At 49.7% G+C, this 23326-nt stretch overlaps 2 protein-coding genes across 2 annotated transcripts; one reads left to right on the plus strand and one right to left on the minus strand.

Moving 5' to 3' along the window:
* The first annotated feature begins 2554 nt into the window (after window positions 1–2554).
* Window positions 2555–5674, plus strand: SLC16A13 (solute carrier family 16 member 13). The gene is made up of 4 exons (XM_037493014.2): window positions 2555–3050; window positions 3188–3331; window positions 3908–4645; window positions 5309–5674. The coding sequence occupies exons 1-4, from the start codon at window positions 2852–2854 to the stop codon at window positions 5506–5508; spliced, it is 1281 nt and encodes a 426-aa protein (XP_037348911.1). The 5' UTR covers window positions 2555–2851; the 3' UTR covers window positions 5509–5674.
* On the minus strand, window positions 4079–8404 carry SLC16A11 (solute carrier family 16 member 11). The gene is made up of 4 exons (XM_037493015.2): window positions 8149–8404; window positions 7760–7903; window positions 6829–7596; window positions 4079–6741 (listed from the first exon to the last, which is right to left on the minus strand). The coding sequence occupies exons 1-4, from the start codon at window positions 8354–8356 to the stop codon at window positions 6512–6514; spliced, it is 1350 nt and encodes a 449-aa protein (XP_037348912.1). The 5' UTR covers window positions 8357–8404; the 3' UTR covers window positions 4079–6511.
* Between the last annotated feature and the right edge of the window lie 14922 nt (window positions 8405–23326).

A 23326-nucleotide genomic window follows, 5' to 3' on the forward strand; every position in this document is an offset into this window, starting at 1 on the left:
CTTAGGGGTGGAGATGTTAGATCTTGCAAGATCAGATTTTTGGAATAAAGAAGCCTCACATTGTCTGATGTGTCCTGGGTTCTTACCTGGAGAAGATCTAGGGACTGAGGTATGCCAGGGGGTGGGAGAAAGAAGGGTTCTTCCCTCCTGGATACCATGTGGATTCTGGGCCAATTCCACCACCCATCCCAGCAGACATTTTAAATGGCCCTTGTTCTCCCAGTCCCTGCCCTTGCCTTCCGGCTCATTGTGTAGGAACCAGTGACTTCATGAAGTTTCTCCGGAGCCACCTGCATCCTGCTGCTCTGAAGTCACTTCCTGCCTGAGGTGTGGAGGCGGCAGGGAGAAACCAGGAAGCCACTAACATCAGAGGCTGGAAGATGCATCTGTGCTGGGGATCTTAATGCTTGGGACACCCCTGACTACCACCAAGGAAAATCGATAGAACTTGGGTCCAGTGAGGACAACAGATGCTAGAGCTGGCATTGGGAAGGCTGTGCAGTTGGAGCCAATAGGCTTCCACATCCCTTCCCCAGCAGTGGTGTCTTGGAATCTACCTAGTGCACAGTGCTTGCTTCCACCCCACTCTTTTCCCTACCCTGTGTGTCCTGGGTGCATAGCTTAGCCCAGGGGCAGGGGGTAGATGGTCACTAATTCTGATGTTACCTCCCTTTTGGATTTCCTCATCTGTGAAATAAATCCATTAACAAGGTCTCTGCAGTTCTTTCCAACGTTTACAGTTTGTAGTTATATTTCTCAGTCTTTTAAAACCCATGATCTCGATTAGATTTTTTTTAAGGCAAAAGGTAAAACAAAGAAACTAAATAAAGCTTTCTTTCACTGCCCCCCCCACTACAGTTTATTCTCCCCTGTTAAAAATAAGGCCAGCTAACATTATCTCCTGTGAAGGTCAGGCCATAAATTAAGCATTTTAGCACATAGATTTTTCAATTCAACTCCCCTGATAACCCTAAAAGCTGGTAGATACTATTATTACCCCCCAGTTTACAGATAGGGACCCAAGATGATCTTGACCAAGTTAGTAAGTAACGATGCTAAGATTGGAACTGTGATTTGATTCTAAAGTCTGGGCTCTTGGGCCTCCCTGGTGGGGCAGGGGTTAAAGTCTCAGCACTCTCAAGCTATCACCAGCTACTGTGGCATGAGTTCGATCCCCGGCCAGGGAGCTGACCCACATGGCGCAGCAGACCTCTCCTCTTTCCCCCTGCTCCCCTCAGCAGTGTATTTCAGTAGATCTGCCTTTTCTGCTCCCCACTCTGTCTTTGGTGAATCCTCTCGCCCCCTCCCACCCCACACACCTCTAGCCTACACCCCACTTCTTGTATGCATAAATAAAAATCTTTAAAAAAATAAAGTCTGAGCTCTTAATCACTATATTATACAACCAAACCAATTTCTGCATCTTTGGCATATTCTCCACTAGCCGAAGTTTTAACTTCACTTACACATATTTTTTTAAAAATATATGCTTATTTTTATTTCCCGCATATAAAATTATAAGGTTCGGTGTGCCTTTAAAAAGTACATAAGCTTTCCACCTTTTCTACGATGCTTTTTTCCCACTGATCTGGGTATGAACTCCCAGCCCAAGGTTTCAAGATCAGAGTCCTGAGGACCTTCAATTATTATGAAGAAACAGAAAGCCAAGATGGAGGGAATGGATAGTGGCTGGGGGCTGATGGCTCCGGTGGTCATGGTTTGTTTATTTAGTTCATCCCTTCAAGTGGTTAGAAAGTGGTTGTGCCAGAGGGCAGAGACGATTCCTGCCTCACTGAAGAAAGACAGGTAGGTGGTGCTGTTGGGGTCCTGAGTAAGTTCTCAGCCGCCCTTCTCCTCCCCAGTTATTTTTGGTTTCTGTGACCTGTAGGTTTCCTGTTGGAAGGCACAGAAGCGACAGGAACAAGTTCTCATTACAGAAATGAACGCTAGGAGTTCAACAACCTATTCCCCTAGTCTCTTTCCTTGGCCTCCGAACCCCTCAGGGATCAGGCATCCAGATTCTGGTGTGTTAGCGGCCTCCTGCGCTCGAATCAGGTATTTCGCTTGAGTCTCCTTTGGACGCTCCTCTCGCCCCCACCTGGTCTTGTAACTCCTGGGCCTCTCGCGGAGCAAGTTAGTGTTTTCCCCTCCTGAAACGGTTTACGCACCCACCCACCCCCGCCCCCCATGCTGCACTCCTTACGCGCGGGACTGGGTGCTGAAATCTGGACGAAAGGACCCGCGAGTCGGACCTGAAACGGGGCCGCCTCCCGCTAGGTTCCCGAGTCACGTGGCGAGGGTCTGTCAGCCGCCTAAAGTCTCCTCCTTGCGCATGCGCCCTACTCACCGCAGGTTCCGCGCTGGGCTCTAAGCCCCGCCCTACCCCTCTGGCCCCGCCCCCTAAGGAATCCCGCGTTCTCATTGGCGAGTTACGAACAGGAACGTTGACCAGGGCAGGTGCAGATACTTCCAATGCAAGAGAATCCCCGCGGAGACTGGCATGCCTGGGGGTGGGGTCCAAGCCCAGTACCGCCCCCCATTCCTAGACCGATGGTTGGCTCCAGGCCACGCTCCGTGCGCCCGGGCCGCGACTCCTGACCAGCGGGGCCACGCCCCCGTGCGCTGAAATCCGGGCTTCTAGGCCCGGTCTCCCCACCTCCGTGGCCCCCCGAGGGGAGAAGCGCAGGCACCTCAAGCAGCTCTCTGCAGCTTTGAAGCCCTCGTCGGTACCTTCCTCTCCACCAGCCTCTCCTCCCCCGCGGGCCGGAGCGGAGAGGGTGGGCAAAGGTGGAGCGTCCTAAGTCCTGCGCCCGCGGGGACTCTCGGTAGCGGCAGCCCTGTTGCCTCTCGGATGGCGCACAGGGCCGGGCCCCCAGACGGGGGCTGGGGCTGGATGGTGGTTCTCTCGGCTTTCTTCCAGTCGGCGCTGGTGTTCGGGGTACTGCGTTCCTTCGGGGTCTTCTTTGTGGAGTTCGTGGCGGCGTTTGAGGAACCAGCAGCACGCGTCTCCTGGATCACCTCCATAGGAATCGCGGTGCAGCAGTTTGGGAGTGAGTGCCGCGCTGGGTCTGGCATCCTGCGACCCTCGGAAGGGGGCGGGGGTGCTGAGATAGTAAATGGGAAGGGAGGTGCTGGAGAAGGACGCCTAAGATCTTTACGCAAAACTTCCTTCCTTCTTCCTACCCAGGCCCAGTGGGCAGTGCCCTGAGCACAAAGTTCGGGCCAAGGCCCGTGGTGATGATCGGAGGCATCTTGGCTGCTCTGGGGATGCTGCTCGCCTCCTTTGCCACTTCCTTAACTCACCTATACCTGAGTATTGGGCTGCTCTCAGGTGAGAAGCCGGGCTACGGCAGGAAAGTCCAATACTTGTCTTTGGCTTCTGGACGTTCACCTTCTTCCTGCTCTTTCCAGAAGACATAGACAAGCTGAGAGAAACTTTGGGCCTTGAAGGGAATTCTCAAGAGGAATGCTTAAACTGATAAACATGGTGGGGAAATTAGAAAATTGCAAGCCTGGGGATAGTGGGACTGGAGTGTAAAAGCAAGAATTACTATAAAATGGAGACAGGTAATTATGCCTGTGAAGTACATAACATTATCCAGTTTATAGGGGAAGGGACTTTAGACGTTTATGCAGCTTGGCCAGAAATGGTAGAGCCCAGGTCTAACCTTAAAGTTCTGTGCTGCTTATTTTGCAAACATTACCTTTAAGCCTGCAAGTCTCATAAGGCATATTACCATGCCCCCTCATTTTGCAGATGAGATTGAGGCTGGGAGATTAAGTAAAATATACAAGGTCAAAGCTAGGATTGTAACCCTGATCTGTGCTACATTCTGTTGCAGCGTTGGGGTTACCAAGTTGCCTGAGCGCACTGAGTCCCCAACCCCCATTTCTTCCTTTTTGACAGGCTCTGGCTGGGCCTTGACCTTCACTCCGACGATCGCCTGCCTTTCCCGTTACTTCTCTCGCCGGCGATCCCTGGCCACGGGGCTGGCACTGACAGGAGTGGGCCTCTCCTCTTTTGCCTTTGCCCCACTTTTCCAATGGCTGCTCAACCACTATGCCTGGCGGGGGGCCCTATTGTTGGTGTCTGCCCTCTCCCTCCACCTGGTGGCTTGTGGTGCTCTCCTCCGCCCACTCTCCCTGACTGAGGACCCTGCTGTGGGTGGCCCTGGGGCCCAACTCATCTCCCTCCTCCATCATGGCCCCTTTCTCCGTTACACTGTGGCCCTCACCCTGATCAACACTGGCTATTTTATTCCCTATGTGCACCTGGTGGCTCATCTCCGGGACCTGGATTGGAACCCACTGTCTGCTGCCTCTGTACTCTCGGTGGCTGCTATTTCTGACCTCGTGGGGCGTGTGGTCTCCGGGTGGCTAGGGGATGCCATCCCAGGGCCGGTGGCACGTCTTTTGATGTTCTGGACCACCCTGACTGGGGTGTCACTAGCCCTGTTCTCTGTGGCTCAGGCTCCCACAGCTCTGGTGACTCTGGCTGTGGCTTATGGCTTCGCATCAGGGGCCCTGACCCCAGTGGCCTTCTCCGTGCTGCCTGAACTGGTGGGGACTGGAAGGATATACTGTGGCCTGGGACTGGTACAGATGGTAGAGAGCATCGGGGGGCTGCTGGGGGCTCCTCTGTCAGGTAAGGGGAACAGAGTTTCTCTGTGGGTCTGGGCTGCAGGGGAGGGGACTATTCACATTATATGTAAATATTGTCCTGTGGTTCAGTACACTGCAGGGCCAGCACGGCCAATCATAGCAGCCTCAAAACGAGTCCAAGGCAGGAAGAAACTGGCACACACCAGAAAGACTGAGAAGCTTCCTACCCTCAGCAGGGTACCCACAGCTTGGGTTTTCAGAGGACCCAACCAGACCAGCATGCCAGTGTCTACCTTTTCCCTTGGCCGTCGGGGCCCGTAACCCTGGTGTCTGAGTCATCTGGTCAAAGTTCTCCCAGTTCTGGATGCCAGACTTTCAAATCCTTAACATTTCCCTCTTAACTATTAACTGAAGATGTAGGCAGGAAGGCCACAGTTGCCGAAAAGACACTATCTGGATCCTCAGATCTTCACTGGCTGGTTTGGAGGTCCTTTCTGAAGGCAGGAAGGTGATTGAGATGACCTTTGGAGGTCTCTTTGGAAACCAGAGTTCTCAAGCTCACCATCCTTGGCACCATCCTACCTTGGCACTCAATTCTTCCAAGATGATGGGTTATAGATTATTTTGATCCCTCCAACCAAAAATATGTCTGATTTATAGTGCTGGCAAACATCACCCAGGTATTTTTTTTTTTTCTTGTATCTAGGCTACCTCCGAGATGTGACAGGCAACTACACCGCTTCTTTTGTAGTGGCTGGGGCCTTTCTTCTTGCAGGGAGTGGAGTTCTCATCACCCTGCCCCACTTCTTCTGCTTCTCAGCTCCTACCTCCAAACCCCAGAATCTTGTAACGGATGCACTGGATACCAAAGTCCCCTTGCCCAAGGAAGGGCCGGGAGAGGACTGAACTCCAAGAAGGGGCAGTCTGACCAAGAAGGCCAGAGTTTAGCAGCTCTACGTCTTCTACTCCTACTGCATCTTAGTGCCCATGAAACCACAGTGCCTTAAGCATCTTGATCTGCCTCCCCAGAGCAGGCTTGGAGCTCCTGCAGTGTATATGCCAACCCTTGGTATTTTGTTGAGGGCTCCTATCTCTTCTTTGTTGCCACAACCTCTTCTGAAGGATTCAGGAGTTTAGTTTGCTCCACTGAGCTGTGAATCAATCATGAAAATCAAAGGCCAAGAGACTTCTCATGTTTTACATACGATCTTCAGTGTTGCCTGCTGAGTTTCTTCTCTGAAGACAGATGTTTGGGAAAGAGGGATGCCCCTTTGAGATAAAGCTGAATAAGAAAACTGGACAGTACTCAGAACCTCAAAAAGAGCTGGGGCCCATATGCTTGGGTTGACAAAATGGGGTCATTTGAAGCCTGAGTCTATTCTCTGGACCACATTTCCTCCCACTTGTCCACTAACCTCTCTCTTTCCTACTATGCCCTGTGACTTAGAAAAGAAATCACAAGAATGGTGCCTAGTTTGGGCAAGGGGAGCTAAAGTTGACATAGCTGAAGTGTGGGTCTAGGATATTTGTATTCCCCTCCAGCCAGCTGAATAAGCAAAATGCTGGAAAGAGTTATTTGGGTGATCTGGATGCTCAGGTGAGGGAAATGAGGGTGGGGAACAGGCACCCACAGTGCCCCACCCCAACCCCAGCAACAAACTTCAACTGACAGGCAGACAACTTCTCAAAGATTCCAGGTTGTGATGACAAGTCAGGCAAAGAGTAATGGATTGGTTGGACAGACACCCCACCTCCCCCCAAAGCCTAGTGGGATCCTGTTCCTTTCAAGCAGCCTTTTGGCTCTCTTAAGTAGAATGTTTTTAGCATACTAGGTTGACTAACAATTGGAACTTGCAGGAAAACCAGATAGAAATTCTTTATTGGAGGAGGGACTCCAACAAGAAAATGGTCAACAGGTGGTGTCTGGAGTAGGCTGAGGGCCTCCTGGGGTGAGAAGGGCAACCTGAGGAACAGGGAGCAGCTCCCCTCTCTCAGGGGGAGGGGTGCCTGGGCGGGAGGCTGGACGGCAGGAGGGCAGCGCCGTGGGCAGCCCCATATAGACGAAGCTGCCAGTAAGGATGAAAGAGCTGCACACGAGGAAGGAGGCCGTGAAGTCTCCTGTCTCATCCCGCAGGAAGCCTGAGAGGAAGGGTAGAGGAATTTAGAGGGCTTGGACACTAGGGGCAGAGGGCAGTTGCCAGTAGATCTGTTGGGTCTAACCCTTACCTGACAGGGGAGGTCCTAGAAGCCCCCCGAGGCTCATCAGCATCATCACCAGCCCGGTGGCTTGTACGACACCTCCGATGCCCACTAGCCCCGGGAGCACGCCGAAAACCAGCGGGGCATAACTTCCAGCGCTCAGTCCGTAGGCCCCAGCCGCGGCCAACAGGGGGCCCCCCCAGCCCTCGGGGCTCCCCACAGCGGGCACCAGTCCCACCGCCAGCAGCCCCAGCCCTGTCAGAGCCCCGAAGACCGCCAGCAGCCGCGGGAGGGGCACCCAGCCTTGGTCTGCCAGCCACCCGCAGACCAGCCGAGCTCCCGCATCCCCCACCGCAGCCACTGCCACCACCAACGCTGCTCCGTACCCCGCCAAGCCCCGGTCTAAAGCGTGAGGAGCCAAGTGCACGTAAGGGATGAAGTACCCGCCCCCCACCAGGGCCGTGCCCAGAGCAAAAACTAAGAAGGCCCGGCGTGTGAAGAGGCCCAGGCCAAGGGCAGCGAGGGGTCCGCGGGGCGGGGCCGGGGGGTCGCCAAGGAGCGCCAAGGGACGCAACAGGGCGCCACAGGGGGTGAGGTGGAGGGTGATGGCGCCAAGGAGGAGCAGGGCGCCCCGCCAGCCGAAAGTATCAAGGAGGAGCTGCAAAGTGGGCGCTAGGAGCAGCGAGGAAGCCCCGTTGCCAGTGAGTGCCAGCCCCACGGCCAGGACTCGACGGCGGGAGAAGTAACGGGAGAGGGTACCGAGGGCAGGGGCGAACACGAGGGCCCAGCCGCAGCCTGCGAAAGGAGAGGACTGGGTGAAGCCAGGGACGTGAGCGCCGGCCCCAACAACCCCAGCCCCGCTCCTCGCACGCGCCTCCGCACCCTTTGGCCTCCAGCCCCGACAAGCTGCTCTCTCCACCATCGCCCCCGCCAGGGCCCGGCGTCCCTGTCCCCTCACCAGCAAGGAGGCCCAGGCCCAGGTAGAGGTGCAGGAGACTGCCGGCGAAAGCCGAGAAGACGAAGCCCACGGACGTGAGGACGCCCCCAGCCATCACCACCGGGCGCGCCCCCCAGCGGGTGCTCAGGGCGCTGCCCACTGGGCCTAGAAGGGGCCGGAGTCAACGCAAGACACGCCCCTGGACCCCCGAACTCGCGCCAGCACTTCTCATTGGCTGTTTTCCTGGCCTGACATTCCTCCTCCAGCCTAAAGGCGCCTCCCCTTGACATCCACGACCAGTTTTCCCGATGGCCGTGCTCAGGTTGTCCGATCCTCGGGCGGGGACCCGACCTCTACACTCGCGGCCCCTCCACCCCCGCTCCTGCCTCCCGCCGCGGGCGCCCCCTCACTGGCTGCCTGCTGCACGGCCAGGGCCAGGGCGCTGACCCACGCAGTGTCCTGAGCGTTTCGGTCAAAATGCTCCGCGAGGTCAGGCAGGACAAGGCCCAGGGAGCGTAACAGCCCGTAGGAGAGCCCGTTCACCGCGAAGGCTGCGGCCGCCACCACCCAGCCCCAGCCCCCGTCCGGGGGTCCGGCCGGCTTGGGGGTCATCGCCATCTGGGGAGGGGAACACCTGTGAGTGAAGTCTCCACGTCTGTGCCTCCTCTAGGGACCTGGCATCCCTGAGCTCCAGCTCTGGCTGCCTGGTCAAGGTGGGCACGTCACCTTGAGCAAGAGAGGGCGGGGGGGGGGCGGGAGCCGGCGCCGGGCCTCGGATCCGCGCGAAGTACGGGGGTTCCCCCTCCCAAACGCCCCTGCCCCCTTACCCGACCTCTCCGGGCGGTGGGGGAGGGGAAGGGCGAGGAAAGGCTCGGCCGGGTGTTCGCCCCGCTTCCCCGGCGGGCGGGGCCCCAGTGGGGAGCGAGTGCGGAGATGGAGCCCAACTTGGACGGGCTCTCTCCGTAAACAGAGATCACCACAGGGGGCCTGAGCCACCTGGGAGGCTGGGGGTACGGAGGGCGGGGGCGGAATGCGACAGCCAATCCGTCGAGCGGCGGGTGAGGCCAGAAGCTTAGTCCCACGGGGATTGAATTAAACACCCCCAGCCCCCAGGAAGGGAGCGGCGAGGAATGAATGCAGCCCCACCCCGCTAGGCTCACGCCCACGCACCTGCCGCCCGGGCTCGAGGAGGAGGCGAGCAAGGGCAACCCCCGCCAAGGCCGAGGTCTGGAGGCGAGGTACGAAAATAGGGGTGGTCCCCCGAAGCCTGAGGGCAAGAGTAGTTTGTGCCCCGGAGGACCCGGAAAATATCGGATCTCAAATCACAGACCTCCACTGAGTAGTCGCTCCCTGCTCATCAATAATATGCCCTCAAGGACGTATTATTACAGCAAGGAAGAGGACTCCCTTGTTATGGGGAAGGAATTACTATTACAGCCAGGAAGAGGGCTCCCTTGTAATGGAACTGTATATGCCAGGCACTCCTTACTCCCGTCCTCTTTTCACCTTCACAATAACCCTAAGAAGGTGTCATCTCCATTTTGTAGATGAAATAACTACGTTTTAAGCGAGTTGCCTAAAATCGAACTGCTTTTAAAAATGGTGGAAGCACTTGATTTGGGGTCTATCCAACTGCAGGACCATACCAGAAAAAAGGACCTAGGATTGAAGTTGTTGCCACAGGTCCCTTTGCCACAGTTAAGGGGAATGGACTGAAGCGATTGATGCCAAACCTTCCTGAAAATAGCAGAACTTTTGCAGGGTCGGAGAGTTTATGATTCTAAGACCTGAGAATAGAAAGGATCCTTGTGATCAGAATCCCTGAAGATTTAAGTCAGACTTTTAAAAACAAAGCAAGAAGCCAGAGAATTGAGCCCAGGTATTGATTTCTTGAAGAATTTTATAAATATGTTTTTTTAACATTAGGATTAAGGTTACCGTTGCTTTACTTCAGCTGCTTGAATCAAGAGATGTTATCTTTGAATTAATTATTGAACAATATAGAAAATTCTGTAACTTACAGCTTGGAGAATGCATCAGCCCACAGCCACTTGATGGCAGTATTTCCTAAATGTTGACAAAGTATCTGCAAATAAAAGAAAAACAGCTTCTTTATTGAAACTGTAAACCTTACAAACACAGCATGACCTTCAACTGCTCCCCAATGACTATAAGAGGAAAAAAAAATCAAACTACTTTGTGTATGAGACCTTTCGCAATCAAGAGCCAGCCCAGGATGTCTTTTCATTCTGTCTTCCGTCTCACCTACACCCTTCTATCAGCTGTTAGCTTCTTACCTGCTCCATGGCCATGCCTAGCATTTTCTCACTCCTGGATTTTTGCATAACTTTTAGTTTGAAATGCCCTAGATGGGGTTCAGAAGTCCATAAAAGTTTGTGCTCCTGACACGTACACCCTAGGAAAGTGACCTCACCGGTTTCCCTACTCTGGGGTGCTATTGTGAAAGGCACCTAGGAGGTGGAGCCAGCCTGTTCTCAGCCACCCGGGAAAGCAGGAAAGCAGGAAGATGGCTGGTGAGGACTCTGCTCCAAGATAAATGAAGCCAGCTGTAACAATTCCCTCCTCCGGGGTTAAGTAAAAATGCATAGCAAAGAGGGGACTGGCCCCTCCGGATCTAGGAATTGTTCAAAGTGATGCTGAGCACCTCTATAAGATATTTATTAACCCAGGAGGCAGGAGTGATTGACTGTGAAAGAGCACAGTCATCTTCATCCTGATGTTCCCTATATCCTTCACCAAAATTCCTGTTGCCAGGAAATTTCGTCGTCTTTGTCTGCTACATGCCAACAAAGCCAAAAATGGCAAAGGACAGGGGTTGAATCCTTAATATGCGCTTTTATTAGATTTGCCAGCCAATCTGAGAAGGGCCAAGCATCATGCTCCAAAAACTGATGAAAGTTAAGAGTAGATAAGTTGGAAAGGAGGCAGCATAAGACCAGGGTCTGGCTCACACAAAGGAGGTGAGAATGAAAGGGATTAACATAGCCATTAATCCAGCTACAGAAATTAAAAATCCTTAGGTGCCAACTTCTAGATCAAGTATCAGACTGCTGTGGAGAGTATCACCAAGGTCCCTTGCAGCAGAGAGGTGGGGATATGAAGATGGAGGCCATTGCAGAGAATCACTGATACCTCACAAATCAACCTAGTCACGGGCCTCCCTGGTGAACCAAGGGGTTAAGTCTCAGTGCTATGAAGCTATCAGCAGCCACTGCAGCACGAGTTCGATCCCAAGCCAGGGAGTCGATCCACATGGTGCAGCAGACCTCTCCTGTCACACCCGCTGCTCACCTCAACAGTGCATTTCAGTCAGTCTGCCTGTTCTGCTCCACACTGTCTCTGGTGAATCATTTTACCCCCTGTACCTCTGGCCTATACCCCAGCTCTTGTATGCATAAATAAAATAATTCTTTAAAAAAATCAACCTAGTCACATCCTATAAGTAATTAGGTTATCTCAAACTGTAACTCCCCCAGAAAAGGGGGGGGGGTTCCAGGTCCCGGACCCCACCCAAGGAAGGGTAGAGCTGAGCAGGGAGGAGGAGAAGCTGGAGAGGAGACTGGAGAAGAAAGAAGGATGGAGTGCAAGAGGAGACCTGAAAGGAGTGACAGGGAGCAGAGAGACATGTGAAGAAGATGCACTTGCTTTTTGGCCTTGGGCTGGTTGAAAGACATGTGGGTGAGAGACCTGTGGGGAAGTAAACAATGGCAGTTTTATCTTGATTTTGATTTTGCTCTTTTCCTTCCAGATTTGTCTGGCTGTTTCTGACCCTTTGTGGGTCCTGCTAGAAGGTTCTTTAGACTTGTGGCAGGCATTTGGGCCTCAGTGGCCCTGCTTTGGGCTAACCCTGTTTCGCTGGACATTTACCCATGAGGGGATGGGGTAACTTAGGGTGCTTGGTTTGAACCTATATTTGTCTTTTTTAAAAAAAGATTTATTTATGCGTACAAGAACTGGGGTACAGGGCCTCCCTGGTGGCGCAAGGGATTAAGCACTGCACTATGAAGCAATCCGCAGCCTCTGCAGCACAAGTTCGATCCCTGGCCGGCCAGGGAGAAACCCACATGGCGCAGCAGACCTCTTCTTTCTCACCACTGCTCCCCTCAGCAGTGTATTTCAGTCAGTCTGCCTGTTCTGTTCCCCATTCTGTCTCTGGTGGATCCTCTCACCCCTTTCATCTCTGGCCTGTACCCCAGCTCTTGTATGCATAAATAAATAAATCTTTTTTTAAAAAAAAAGAAGAACTGGGGTACAGGCCAGAGGTGTGGGGGGTGAGAGGATTCACCAGAGACAGAGTAGGGAGCAGAACAGGCAGATCTACTGAAATACACTGCTGAGGGGAGCAGCCAGCTGAGGTCTGCCAAGCCATGTGGCTGGCCAGGGATCAAACTCATGCCACAGTGGCTGGGGATAGCTTGATAGCACTGTCTTTAACCCCTGTGCCACCAGGAAGGCCCCCTTTGTCTTTTCTTTGTTGTACACTAATTGTATTAAAGTTTCTTTGCATTAAAGGTCTTACACAGTAGAGTACGTTTCATCTTAATGCGGCAGATGGCAGAACCTATTTAGAGTGGGCAGGTCCTGGGGCCCCTCTCCCTGCCCTGTAACAAAACAATGTGTGTACATGCAGATTCCTAAACTATCCATGGTTCCCTTTTTATCCTCCTCCCTAGCCATCCTTCCCATTATTACCATCCCTCTCCATCTTTTGCTCATGGAGCTAATATAGAATAGATCCCCAAGCTAGACTTCCTGGGTTTGACTCTCAGCCTTGCCATTTATTAGCCACTTGATTGTGAGCAAGCTAGTTGACCTCTCTGTGCCTCCATTTCTTCTTCTCTAAAATGGGGAAGGGGAGAGTAGCAGGTTGTTATGAGGATGAAATGAGTCCCGTGTGTATACATGTCAGAACAGGGCCAGGAACATTTATGTGCAAACCCCTCTTACTGCAGTTTGACTCCAAGGAAGCTGGGCAGACCCTCTAGCCCTACTGCCTTGCCCTACCTCGCTCCTTCTACTTTCTCAAGGTCAAAGACCCACATTGGTCTGGTGAGTTCCCAGTAGAACTACATAGGTTCCACCTTGTGGTGGCTACAAAAAAGCAAAATGGAATTATTTTCTTTGGGTGAGTGGTTTTCTTAATGTTCTTCAAAATTTATGAGACAATACTGGTCTTTTTTTTAACTCTAAAATGAGAAGAAAGGAGTCAAAATAAGTTTTGCTCATTAGCTCCTTCATACAAAATATTTATAGACACCTACCATGCCAGATGCCATGCTTAGGGCTGGAAATACAAATATGAATGATAGTTTCTCCCCTCTAAGCCCCCACAATCAAACTAGTGAAAAAGTGAAGTAAAGAAATCTCAATACAAGGAGAGGGATACAGATAACATAGAATGGTGCATGGGAGGAACTGACTCATTATACTGGAGCCTACTGGGAAGTCTTCACAGAAGTGGAGCCCTTTGAACTGGGTCTTGAAGGGTGAGTAGGAGTTTGCCAGATGGGTCTGTGGGCAGGGCCATTCCAGGCAAAGGAAGCAGCCTGTGGAAAATCACTAAGGCATGAACCAGCTTGCCACATTGTTTATCTATTGAGGAGCGTAAAAAGCCACTGTGTGGAGAACAGAGTAGGAGAACAATGTAGGATGGACAAAGGCGAACCGGGCAGAGGGTCCCATCAAGAAAGGCCATGAAAGCAGATTAAGGGGCAGGCTTAGATATTTTCCAAGATTGATGATTCTCAGCTATCTCCACTATGTAGATTTCACTAATATTCATGAATAATGACAGCTGAATATAGAGGGAGAGGACTCATAACACAGTCAGAGGGGTCAGGAGAGTCTGGGGTTATAGACCTTTTAGTGTAGGAAATTTGAAAGATCTCGTTTTGTATTGGAAATTCATGGGGAATTTTGCATCTTATTTCATTCTACTTCATAATCTTGGATGCATATTTTCATAGGGAAATGATACTTGGAATAACTAAATTATTTAAGTGTTTCATCCACTGATGGTACAGCAAGGTCTTCCCCGGGAGGGACCTTCCCTGGGAGGTCGAGGTCGACCCCAACCACACTCACTGCCAATCGGCCTACATAAGAGCACTTCTCAGCCTTCACTGAAATCATCCATTTTTGTCTTTGCCTCTGAATCCCACGTCACGAGATCCTTGGAGGTAGGATCTTGCATTATCAGCCTTGACTCTGACACACAAAGTTGCCAAAGGTGAATGAAGACTCCCTAAATGGGATAAACACAGAATGAGGGACTCGTTGAATGATTGGCCCCAGGGAACTAATGCTCCACTGGATGTGGCGCTATGATAAAAAAGGGTTGCTGAGGGAGCAAATTAGTAATGTCTGCCTACATGGAGAAAACCCTCAGCAGGCGCTGAGCCCAGTTGAGTTCTTTCTTCCTCCTTTTCTTTCCTTTCCCCTTTTTCTTCCCTTCTTCAGCGAAGAAAGCATAGAAGAAATGATTTAATGGACATGTGTTACATTCAGTCACAGATAAGAAGAGACTTGTCCAGAATGTTCAAGGTCCATGGCAAAAGGCCGAAAGGGACTGTTTTAGTGCGAGCAAAGTGGTCACAGTGATCTGATGGTATTGGGTGTTCTAGATTCAAGACGAGTTCTAACAGAAGCATGAAGTCCAATAGTTTGTATCAGTGCCTCTGGCCTCTGGCATTCCTCATTTTTGCTCCTGTGGCTTCCATGGGTACACAAACCAGAGGTTTTCTTGGACCTCTGTCTCATCTTTCTTCCTTGGCACTTCAGCCTGAGCATTCACTTCTTCTGCCACTGGCTCTCATGGCACAGAGGCTTCTGAGAAGATGGCACCAAGACTGAGAGCCAGGTTGGGTCTTTGGGGAGATCAAATTTGAAAGGGTTAAGATCTGTGCACAATTTGTTTTGGGGAGACAGGGTCTGGGAGCATGTCTGTTTGTGAACTCTCAGTTGCTTTGGAGCTTTCTCATAGGAGCCCCTGAAGAAGGCTCTTGGGGGTCCTGAGGCCTACCTATGGGAAGCCCTGAATTGAGCCCAGTCATTCTCTGGAGGCACCCACTGGGCTCCCTCTACAGGAGGGAATGGGACAGGCAAGGGTAGATAGTGTTACCCTCAGGAAACTGTTCTTCCTGAGGTACACAAAAATAGGAGGCTCTCTAGTTTTTGGTCTAGCTGATCTTGGGCTTCTAAGTACCTAATAGAGCTGCTTCTCACTCACCACTCCCCAGAATCATCTTCTCCAACTCACCCAGAGAACAGGCCATGGGAAGTCAGCATAGATCTCAGACCCCTAGACCCAGGGCATACAAATTGCAAGAAGAATATGGCCCAGGAAACAGATGAGGACACAAAGCTCAGGGTTTGTGGTGCAGGGTCAAGCGAGCACATCTAAGAGATGGAGGGTGGGTAATAAAGCAGGCAGGGAAAGTCAGCCACTCAGGGTAGTGGGGCTCACTGTGTGCCCGGACAAGTCTGCTTGGGTGAACACACATGAATGAAGATCTGAACTTGAACCATAAGTTGGACTGGGTCTAGGACTAGATAAGGGCCTTGCTGAGTCTGGAGCCAGGGTAGCCTGGGGTGGGGTTGAAGTTGGTACAGATGAGGCAGAACTGAGGCTAGAATTAAATTGGAGCCGAGACCTGGGGTAGGATGGGATGGGAGTCCTACATTACATCTCGCTTACCATCTTCTGCCAAGTTGGACTCCCATGTCTCTTCCAATCCAGTCCCCATCTCTTCCCACTCTTACCACCCCCCACCTCCTCAGTCCCCTTTCCTTGCCTGCCAAAGGTCTAGAGCCTCTCTCCTGGGTCTCTCCAGACATCCCCGTCTCCAGGACAGGGGGGGTCACGAGGGTGGGAATTACCCAACTAAAGCCTTTGATCCTGGCCTCAGTGGCTAAATATCCAAATGTGTCTTATTTGGCATTTTCTGGTTCTGTGACTTTGGCCTACATCTGTGTCAAGGTTCTTAGTTATAAGCTACGGACATTGACTCTGGCTTATTTCAGGAGAAAAATGATTGATTACAGGGCGCTAGGTAGTCTTCAGAACTACCAAGGATGTACAGCACAGACCAGGTTCAGAACACAATTTCACAGCCATTGCTGTTGCCACTGGACAGTAGGTGTCGCTGCTGGCCCTCTGTGACCACAGGCCCAGAAGCTGCTGCTGCTCAGAAATGTTCTCTGTTCCATTCACAAGCTCCAAGTCCAGGTCAGGGGCACAAGGGATACCAGGAAAGCGAACACTTGGTGTTTTCAGGATTCTGTCTCTCATCAAAAACAAATTGGGACATCAATCAATACATTGGAATAATAATAGAAATTTCTTAAATAAAAGAGTACAAGATGTCCACTAAAATGTCCACGAAAAGCAGGTTATCAGGATGGGAATGGGGTTTGAACTGAAGGAGCAGTGTGCGTACATTCTGCAAAAGCAACTTGGACTTGATGAAGTATTAAGAGTTTAGTCCTTGAGGTCCAACTCCAACATTTTCTGGGTATCGATTTAAAGGAGGTAATTCTTCTTCAAAGGAATGTTGGTGAAACTTCACTGCAACGGACCTTGGAAAGGACCCAGCACAATTCCAGGCAGACGGCGGACATTCTGCTCAGGAAGGTCTCATCTGTTTCATTTCCACCAATTTTCTAGTCATGGGTAGTTATCCCATCATTTCTACTCCAGGCCAATCTCTACTCCAGTTCTCTCTGTTCCTCATATCTTCATTTGAGAGGGGGAGCCACACCAAAAGGGCCAGTGGTGATGTCTATCACTTCATTTCCTCTCTGCAGTAACCCACCTTTCAGCTACCGCTGGGGTTTCTGGACCCTCGGCCTGCCTTCCCAGAACCAACCTGGGACCTCACATCTAACTTAACAAACTCAGCCTCTTAGAGGTCTGACTGACAACCCCCAGACCTGCTATTCTAAGGCTGTCAGGGCCCTGCCAGGCTGGCATCTGCTTTCCAGCTGAATAATGTCAACCTGGACTGGAAGCAAGGTGGGAGGAGACAGGGAGTCAGATAACAGGTTTTCCTGTAGCTATTGGGAGGCAAATTAGGCTTCCTAGAGATCTAACCCATGTAAGGCAGAGATTTCCAGACCAAGCAGAGGATCCCTGTTTTCTTTCCTTCCAGTGTCCACACTAGGGTGGAATATTTTTGCTGTTCAGCAAACTGAGGGTAGGCGTAGGGTGCGGACTGGCTGAGCCCTGGAAGAGTCACAGAGCTGCTAGGAGGGTCTCTGGGCTGAAGAGGCTGACTGCCGCTGGTAGTTTGTCCCTACCAAGGGGTGGGAGGAGGTCTATGCACACTCAGTACCCTGGTTTATAAACAGAATTCCTCTTGTCTGCTCAAGTAGACAGAATCTCCTTTGCTCTGGCTACAACTCCTTGTCAATTCCTCCACAAAGCCTTCTGCCGTTCCCCTACTTTGAAAGCATTTAAAATCTTAGGCAGCCTCTCTCCTAAGGCTTCCTTCTCTCTGTTCAGAAAAACAGCTTTATCCAGCTGTATCTACCTCTGTCTTAAGTTCTTGTCATCTCTCTTTTCTTGATTCACAACCAGGAGTCATTCCCAGTGAAGGTCACTTATGAATCTGGATTCTAATTTTTTTTTTTTAAGATTTATTTATTTAGGCATACAAGAACTGGGGTATAGGCCAGAGGCATGGGGGGTGAGAGGATTCACCAGAGACAGTGTGGGGAACAGAACAGGCAGGCTGAGCGAAATATACTGCTGAGGGGAGCAGCGGGCAAGACAGGAGAGGTCTGCTGCACCATGTGGATTACCTCCCTGGCCGGGGATTGAACTCATGCTGCAGTGGCTGCGGATTGCTTCCTAGTGCTGTGTCCTAACCTCTTGAGCCACCAGGAAGGCCCCTGTGTTCTAATTTGAAGGAGGTGGTGGAACCTGACCTGGAGGAAAGTCACCTCTGGGTAGGCCCATAGCCAGTTAGGTCAAGGCTTGGGCATCTGGTCATTCAGCTGCCTAGGAGGGGCATCCTGACTTAGGGGTCAACAGCTCACTGCTCCTGGGCTTAGGGATCTGGAAAGTGGAAGTTGGTGTCAAATGCTCAGGTATAGATGTTTCAGGATGGAGGGCAGTGAGTGGCAGGGTGGGGCCAGATCAGTGCCTAAACTCCATTACACAGAAAGCCTGGCTGTCCTTAGGTGACTTGTGGCTCTGAGTTTATTCCCCTAATGTCCTTGAGGAGAGCTGATTTATCTTACAGGGCTCAGGGCTAACAGCTTACCAAGTACTTACAGAATGTAATAGACCTGAAAAAGTTTCTATGAAGCTATCCGCAGCCACTGCAGCAGTAGTTCTATCACCAGCTGGCCAGGGAGCAACCTACATGGCGCAGCAGACCTGACTCGCCCTCTGCTCCCCTCAGCAGTGTACTTTGGTCAATCTGCCTGTTCTGTTCCCCACTCTGTCTCTGGTGAATCCTCTCACCTTCCGTATCTCTGGCCTGTACCCCAGCTCTTGTATGCATAAATAAATAAAAATCCTAAAAAAAAAAGTTTACTGGTATCAGAATACAAAAAGAAAGCTATCTAAAATAGTGAATGCATGGTACTGGAATAAAAACAGACACACATTCCAATGGAATCAAATAGAAAACCCACAAATAAACGCACATATTAATGGAAACTAATCTTTGAGAAGGGTGCAAAGGAATATGCAATGGAACAAGGACAGTTTGTTAAATAAATGGTGCTGGGAAAACTGAACTGCTACGTGCAAAAAAATGAAGCTAGACTACTACCTCACACCATGCATAAAAACCAACTCAAAATGGGTAAAAGACTTGGACATAAGACCTGAATCCATAAAATATATAGAAGAAACTATAGGCAAAACTCTACATGACATACATCTCAGTAACATCTTTAAAGACACATCCCCCAAAGCAAAAAAAGTGAAGGAAAAGATGAACAGCTGGGGTTACATCAAATTAAAAAGCTTCTGTACAGCCAAAGAGACATTAGCCAAAACAAAGAGATGCCCTACTTACTAATTGGGAGAAAATTTTTGCACTCCATACAACTGATAAGGGATTGATCACAAAGATCTACAAAGAACTCACACAACTCCACAAAAACGAAGTAAACAATCCAGTCCAAAAATGGGCAGAGGAGCTAAAAAGACACTTCTCCAAAGAGGAAATGCAAATGGTCAACAGGTATATGAAAAATGTTCCACATCACTTGTAACCAGGGAAATGCAAATCAAAACCACAATGAAATACCACCTTATACCAGTGAGAACAGCACATATTAAAAAACAAAACAAAACAGGAAACAGCAAGTGTTGGTGAGGATGTGGAGAAAAAGCAGTTCTCCCACACTGCTGATGGGAGTGCAAACTTGTCCAACCACTGTGGAAAGCTGTCTGGAGGTTCCTCGCCCTGCTAAAGATGAAGTTTCCATAGGATCCAGCAATTCCCCTCCTAGGAATCTACCCAAAGGACACAAAAACATTAATTCAAAAGGATACCTGCACCACTATGTCTACTGCAGCACTATATACAACAGGTAAGCTATGGAAACAACCCAGATGCCCCAAAAAGATGACTGGGTCAAGAAGTGTGGTACATATACACCATGGAATACTATTCAGCAATCAAGAAAGATAAACTCATGCCACTCACAGCAACGTGGATGGAGCTGGAAGGGATTATGCTGAGTGAAATAAGACAGAAGGAAAAAGAAAAATATCAGATGCTTTCACTTATAGGAGGACCCAAATAAGGGGGAGGACCCAAATAGGGGACCCAAATAAGGGATCAAGGGAAAAAATAATTACAGTAAATCAAAAAACAAAATTAACAGGCAACTATTAATCAGAGACACTCTGCAGGGGAGAGGGAGGGAAAGGGATCAAAACAGGGAAGGGAATGTGATTTTACACAAGGGATTATTATTTTTTTAAAAGATTTATTTAAGCATACAAGAACTGGGGTGTAAGCCAAAGGTGCCGGGAGGTGAGAGGATTCACCAGAGAGAGTAGGGAGCAGAACAGAGAGATCTACTGAAATACACTGCTGAGGGGAGCAGCAGGCGAGACACGAGAGGTCTGCTTCGCCATGTGGGTTTCTCTCTGGCTGGCTGGTTTGAACATGTGCTGCAGTGGCTGGCCATAGCTTGATAGCGCTGTCTTTAACCCTTGCGCCACCAGAGAGGCCCCACAAGGGATTATTATGATGGTGCACAGGTGAATTGGTGGTGGGAATTCTATGGGAACTACACCTGAGAGGAGAAAGCATGCATTGTACAAAAATGAACAATGATGTAAAATATATATAAATAAATAAATATGGAAGAAGAAACTGGCCATAAAAGAGGACTAGAAGGGAGGAAAGCGCAGAACCCTGCTCCCCTCCCCCGCCCACAGAGGCGGCACTCTCCAACCGGCAGAGAGGAGGAAAACAACAAACCAAAACGGCCAACAAAAACAAACGATGCAGCAAGCGGGACTGTGAGTGGAAAGGAACTATTGCAGCCACCACACCCCGTGAACGGGAGCTGAGGCGAACCCTGCAGGATCCGCCGCGGCGGTGAGCGAACGGCTCCGGGCGCCATTAGAGAAGAACAAAGACCCCGGGAGACGCGCACACAGCCCGGGCTGCCGGTAAGCTTGCGCGGAAAGCGGCGCACTCGGCGCGCGCTTGAAAAGCAAGTGCAGACCGGGATCGCAGCTGCCCAGGTCCCCGCGCCTGCGACCTAGGCTTGCGGGGAGACGACCTAGGCTTGCGGGGAGACGCGCTGAGGTCCTCACTGAGGTGAAGGTCCCTCCCTGAGTAAGCAGGATCCAGGCGCCCAGGCACGGGAGCGGTGCAAAAGGCGCCATTCCCGCGCCACTGAACTGGGCTACAGCCCGCGTCCTGGAACTGAGGGCTTTGAACTGAGACCCGGGGCACGAAAATTCGGGGCGTGGGTTCTCCACGACGGTGGGGCACAAGGCAGACACAGCACCCCAAAGCTGTTGAGGTGTACCCTACCATTCCCGCTCTGTTCCCTGTCCCACGGGGTGGGGGGAGGCAAAAAACAGCCCCCCAAGGACAATAGGAGAGATCTCTGGCGCCACCTAGCGACCAGGAAAAAAAAAGTCATTAACACCCCATAAAACAGGAAATTTCTTAAGACTGCTTGAAAAGGGCAGAAGGCTTCTGGAGGACCCAGTGGCCAGCCGGGAAGTTATTCCACGCCAGGCCCCTTCCGACCAGCAGTCTGAGCCCACAGAGGGAGCAGGCACCCACGTCCGGGGCAGACCAGGTGCGCAGAAGAGTGTGCCTGAAACCGGAGGCGCAGGGACTGCATCCCGCTTCGCCATTTGAGAACAGGGACATTTCTTCAGTAAAAACTGCCTAAAACCAGCAGAAAGCTCCCCCAGAAGACAGAGATGGCTCCTGGAAGAGCCAGAGGGGAGCGGAGAAGTTCACCCAAGATGTCAGTCAGTCCAAACAACACAGTGTCCCAACGCATACGACAAATTAGAAAACAGACAGTAGGGAGAAGAAGAACCACACGCAACCTAACAACTCCTCAGGAAAGAAGCACACCACAAAAAGAAAACCACTACCCAGATTGCAACGACAGCAACTTGGAAGAACTTCTGAGCCTTCCAGAAAGAGAATTTAAAATTGCCATGATTAAAAAAGTGATAGATCAGAAGAAGGAAATTGAGTCCCTAAAGAGGGAAGTAAGAGAAATGCAGGAGATCAAAGAATTAATGGAGGAACTAAAGAACTCTGGGAAAAGCAATGAAAGCAGAATAGATGAAATGGAAGAACGAATAAGTAATCTTGAAGACACAGAAATAAAAAGAACCAAAACAGAAAAGGAAAGAGAAGTACGAAGGAAAAAGAATGAAGAAAGACTTCGGGAACTATCTGACTCCATGAGGAAAGGAAATATAAGAGTTATAGGAATTCCAGAAGGAGAGGAGAGAGATGTAGGAACAGAGAAAATATTCATGGATATAATTGAAGAGAACTTCCCAAATGCGAAGAAGGAGCTGAAAATTGATATACAAGAAGCAAGAAGAACACCAAACTACCACGACGAAAGGAAAAACACAGCAAGACACATAATAGTAAAGCTCCCAAGAATCCAGGACAAGGAAAAAATAATGAAGCTGACAAGAGGGAAGAAACAGATAACATTCAAAGGAAAACCAATCAGGCTGACATCAGACTTCTCTGAAGAAACACTACGGGCAAGGAGAGAGTGGAGGGACATAGTCAACAGACTCCAAGAAAACAGATGCCAACCAAGAATACTCTATCCCGCAAAGCTCTCTTTCCTCCATGAAGAAAGAATATGGACCTTCCCAGACAAAGAGAAACTCCGGAATTTCATTGCGACTAAACCCCCACTCCAAAAAATACTACAAGGAATCCTAAAGCCAGAACCTCAGAGGGACGAATAACAACGAAAGAAGACAAAAAAAAAAAAAAAGTTATTAAAAGAATAAATAAATAAAATCAAAGGAAAGACAAACATAATGGCAAATACAGATGCTAACATATCAATATTAACTCTAAATGTAAATGGACTAAACTCTTCAATAAAAAGACACAGAGTTGCAGCCTGGATTAAGAAACAAAACCCAACCTTTTGCTGTCTCCAGGAAACACATTTAGCTACAAAAGATAAAAATAGGCTCAAAGTCAAAGGATGGAAAACAATCCTACAAGCAAATGGGCCAAAAAAGAAAGCAGGAACAGCTATACTTATATCAGATAAAACAGACTTCAAACTCAAAAAAATAAAAAGAGACCCCAATGGTCACTACATTATGATTAAGGGGACAATACTTCAAGAAGAAATAACACTCATTAACATATACTCACCAAACGAAAGAGCACCAAAATATATCAGACAACTGTTGTCCTCTCTGAAAACAGACATCAGAGAAAACACATACGTAGTGGGAGACTTCAACACACCACTATCAACAATGGATAGATCAACAAGACAAAAAATAAGTAAAGAAACTAAAGCTCTAAATAAGGACCTAGAGCATTTGGGCTTAACAGACATCTATAGAACACTAAACCCAAAAAAAACGGAGTACACATTTTTCTCAAGCGCACACGGATCATTCTCCAGGATCGATCACATACTGGGGCACAAGACAAACATCAACAGATACACCAAGATTGAAATCATACCAACCATCTTTTCTGACCACGAAGGCATCAAACTAGAAATAAATCATAAAAAGAAGGCAAGGAACTATCCTACCTCATGGAGATTAAAAGCCACACTACTGGAAGACCACTGGACTAACGAGGAGATCAAAGAAGAAATTAAAAAATTCTTTGAATTGAATGACAAGGAGGACACCAATATCCTAAATGTATGGGATGCAGCAAAAGCAGTAATAAGAGGAAAATATATAGCAATAGAAGCTCACATCAAAAAACAAGAAAGAACTCAAAGAAACAACCTAATCTCGAAGCTCAAAGATCTAGAAAAAGAACAACAAAAAAAAACCCAAAACCAGTAGAAGAAAAGAAATAATAAAAACCAAAGCAGAAATAAATG

This window comes from Talpa occidentalis, unplaced genomic scaffold (genome assembly GCF_014898055.3).
Source record: "Talpa occidentalis isolate TD23 unplaced genomic scaffold, MPIMG_talOcc4v2.1 talOcc4.7, whole genome shotgun sequence".
Taxonomy (NCBI): Eukaryota; Metazoa; Chordata; class Mammalia; order Eulipotyphla; family Talpidae; genus Talpa; species Talpa occidentalis.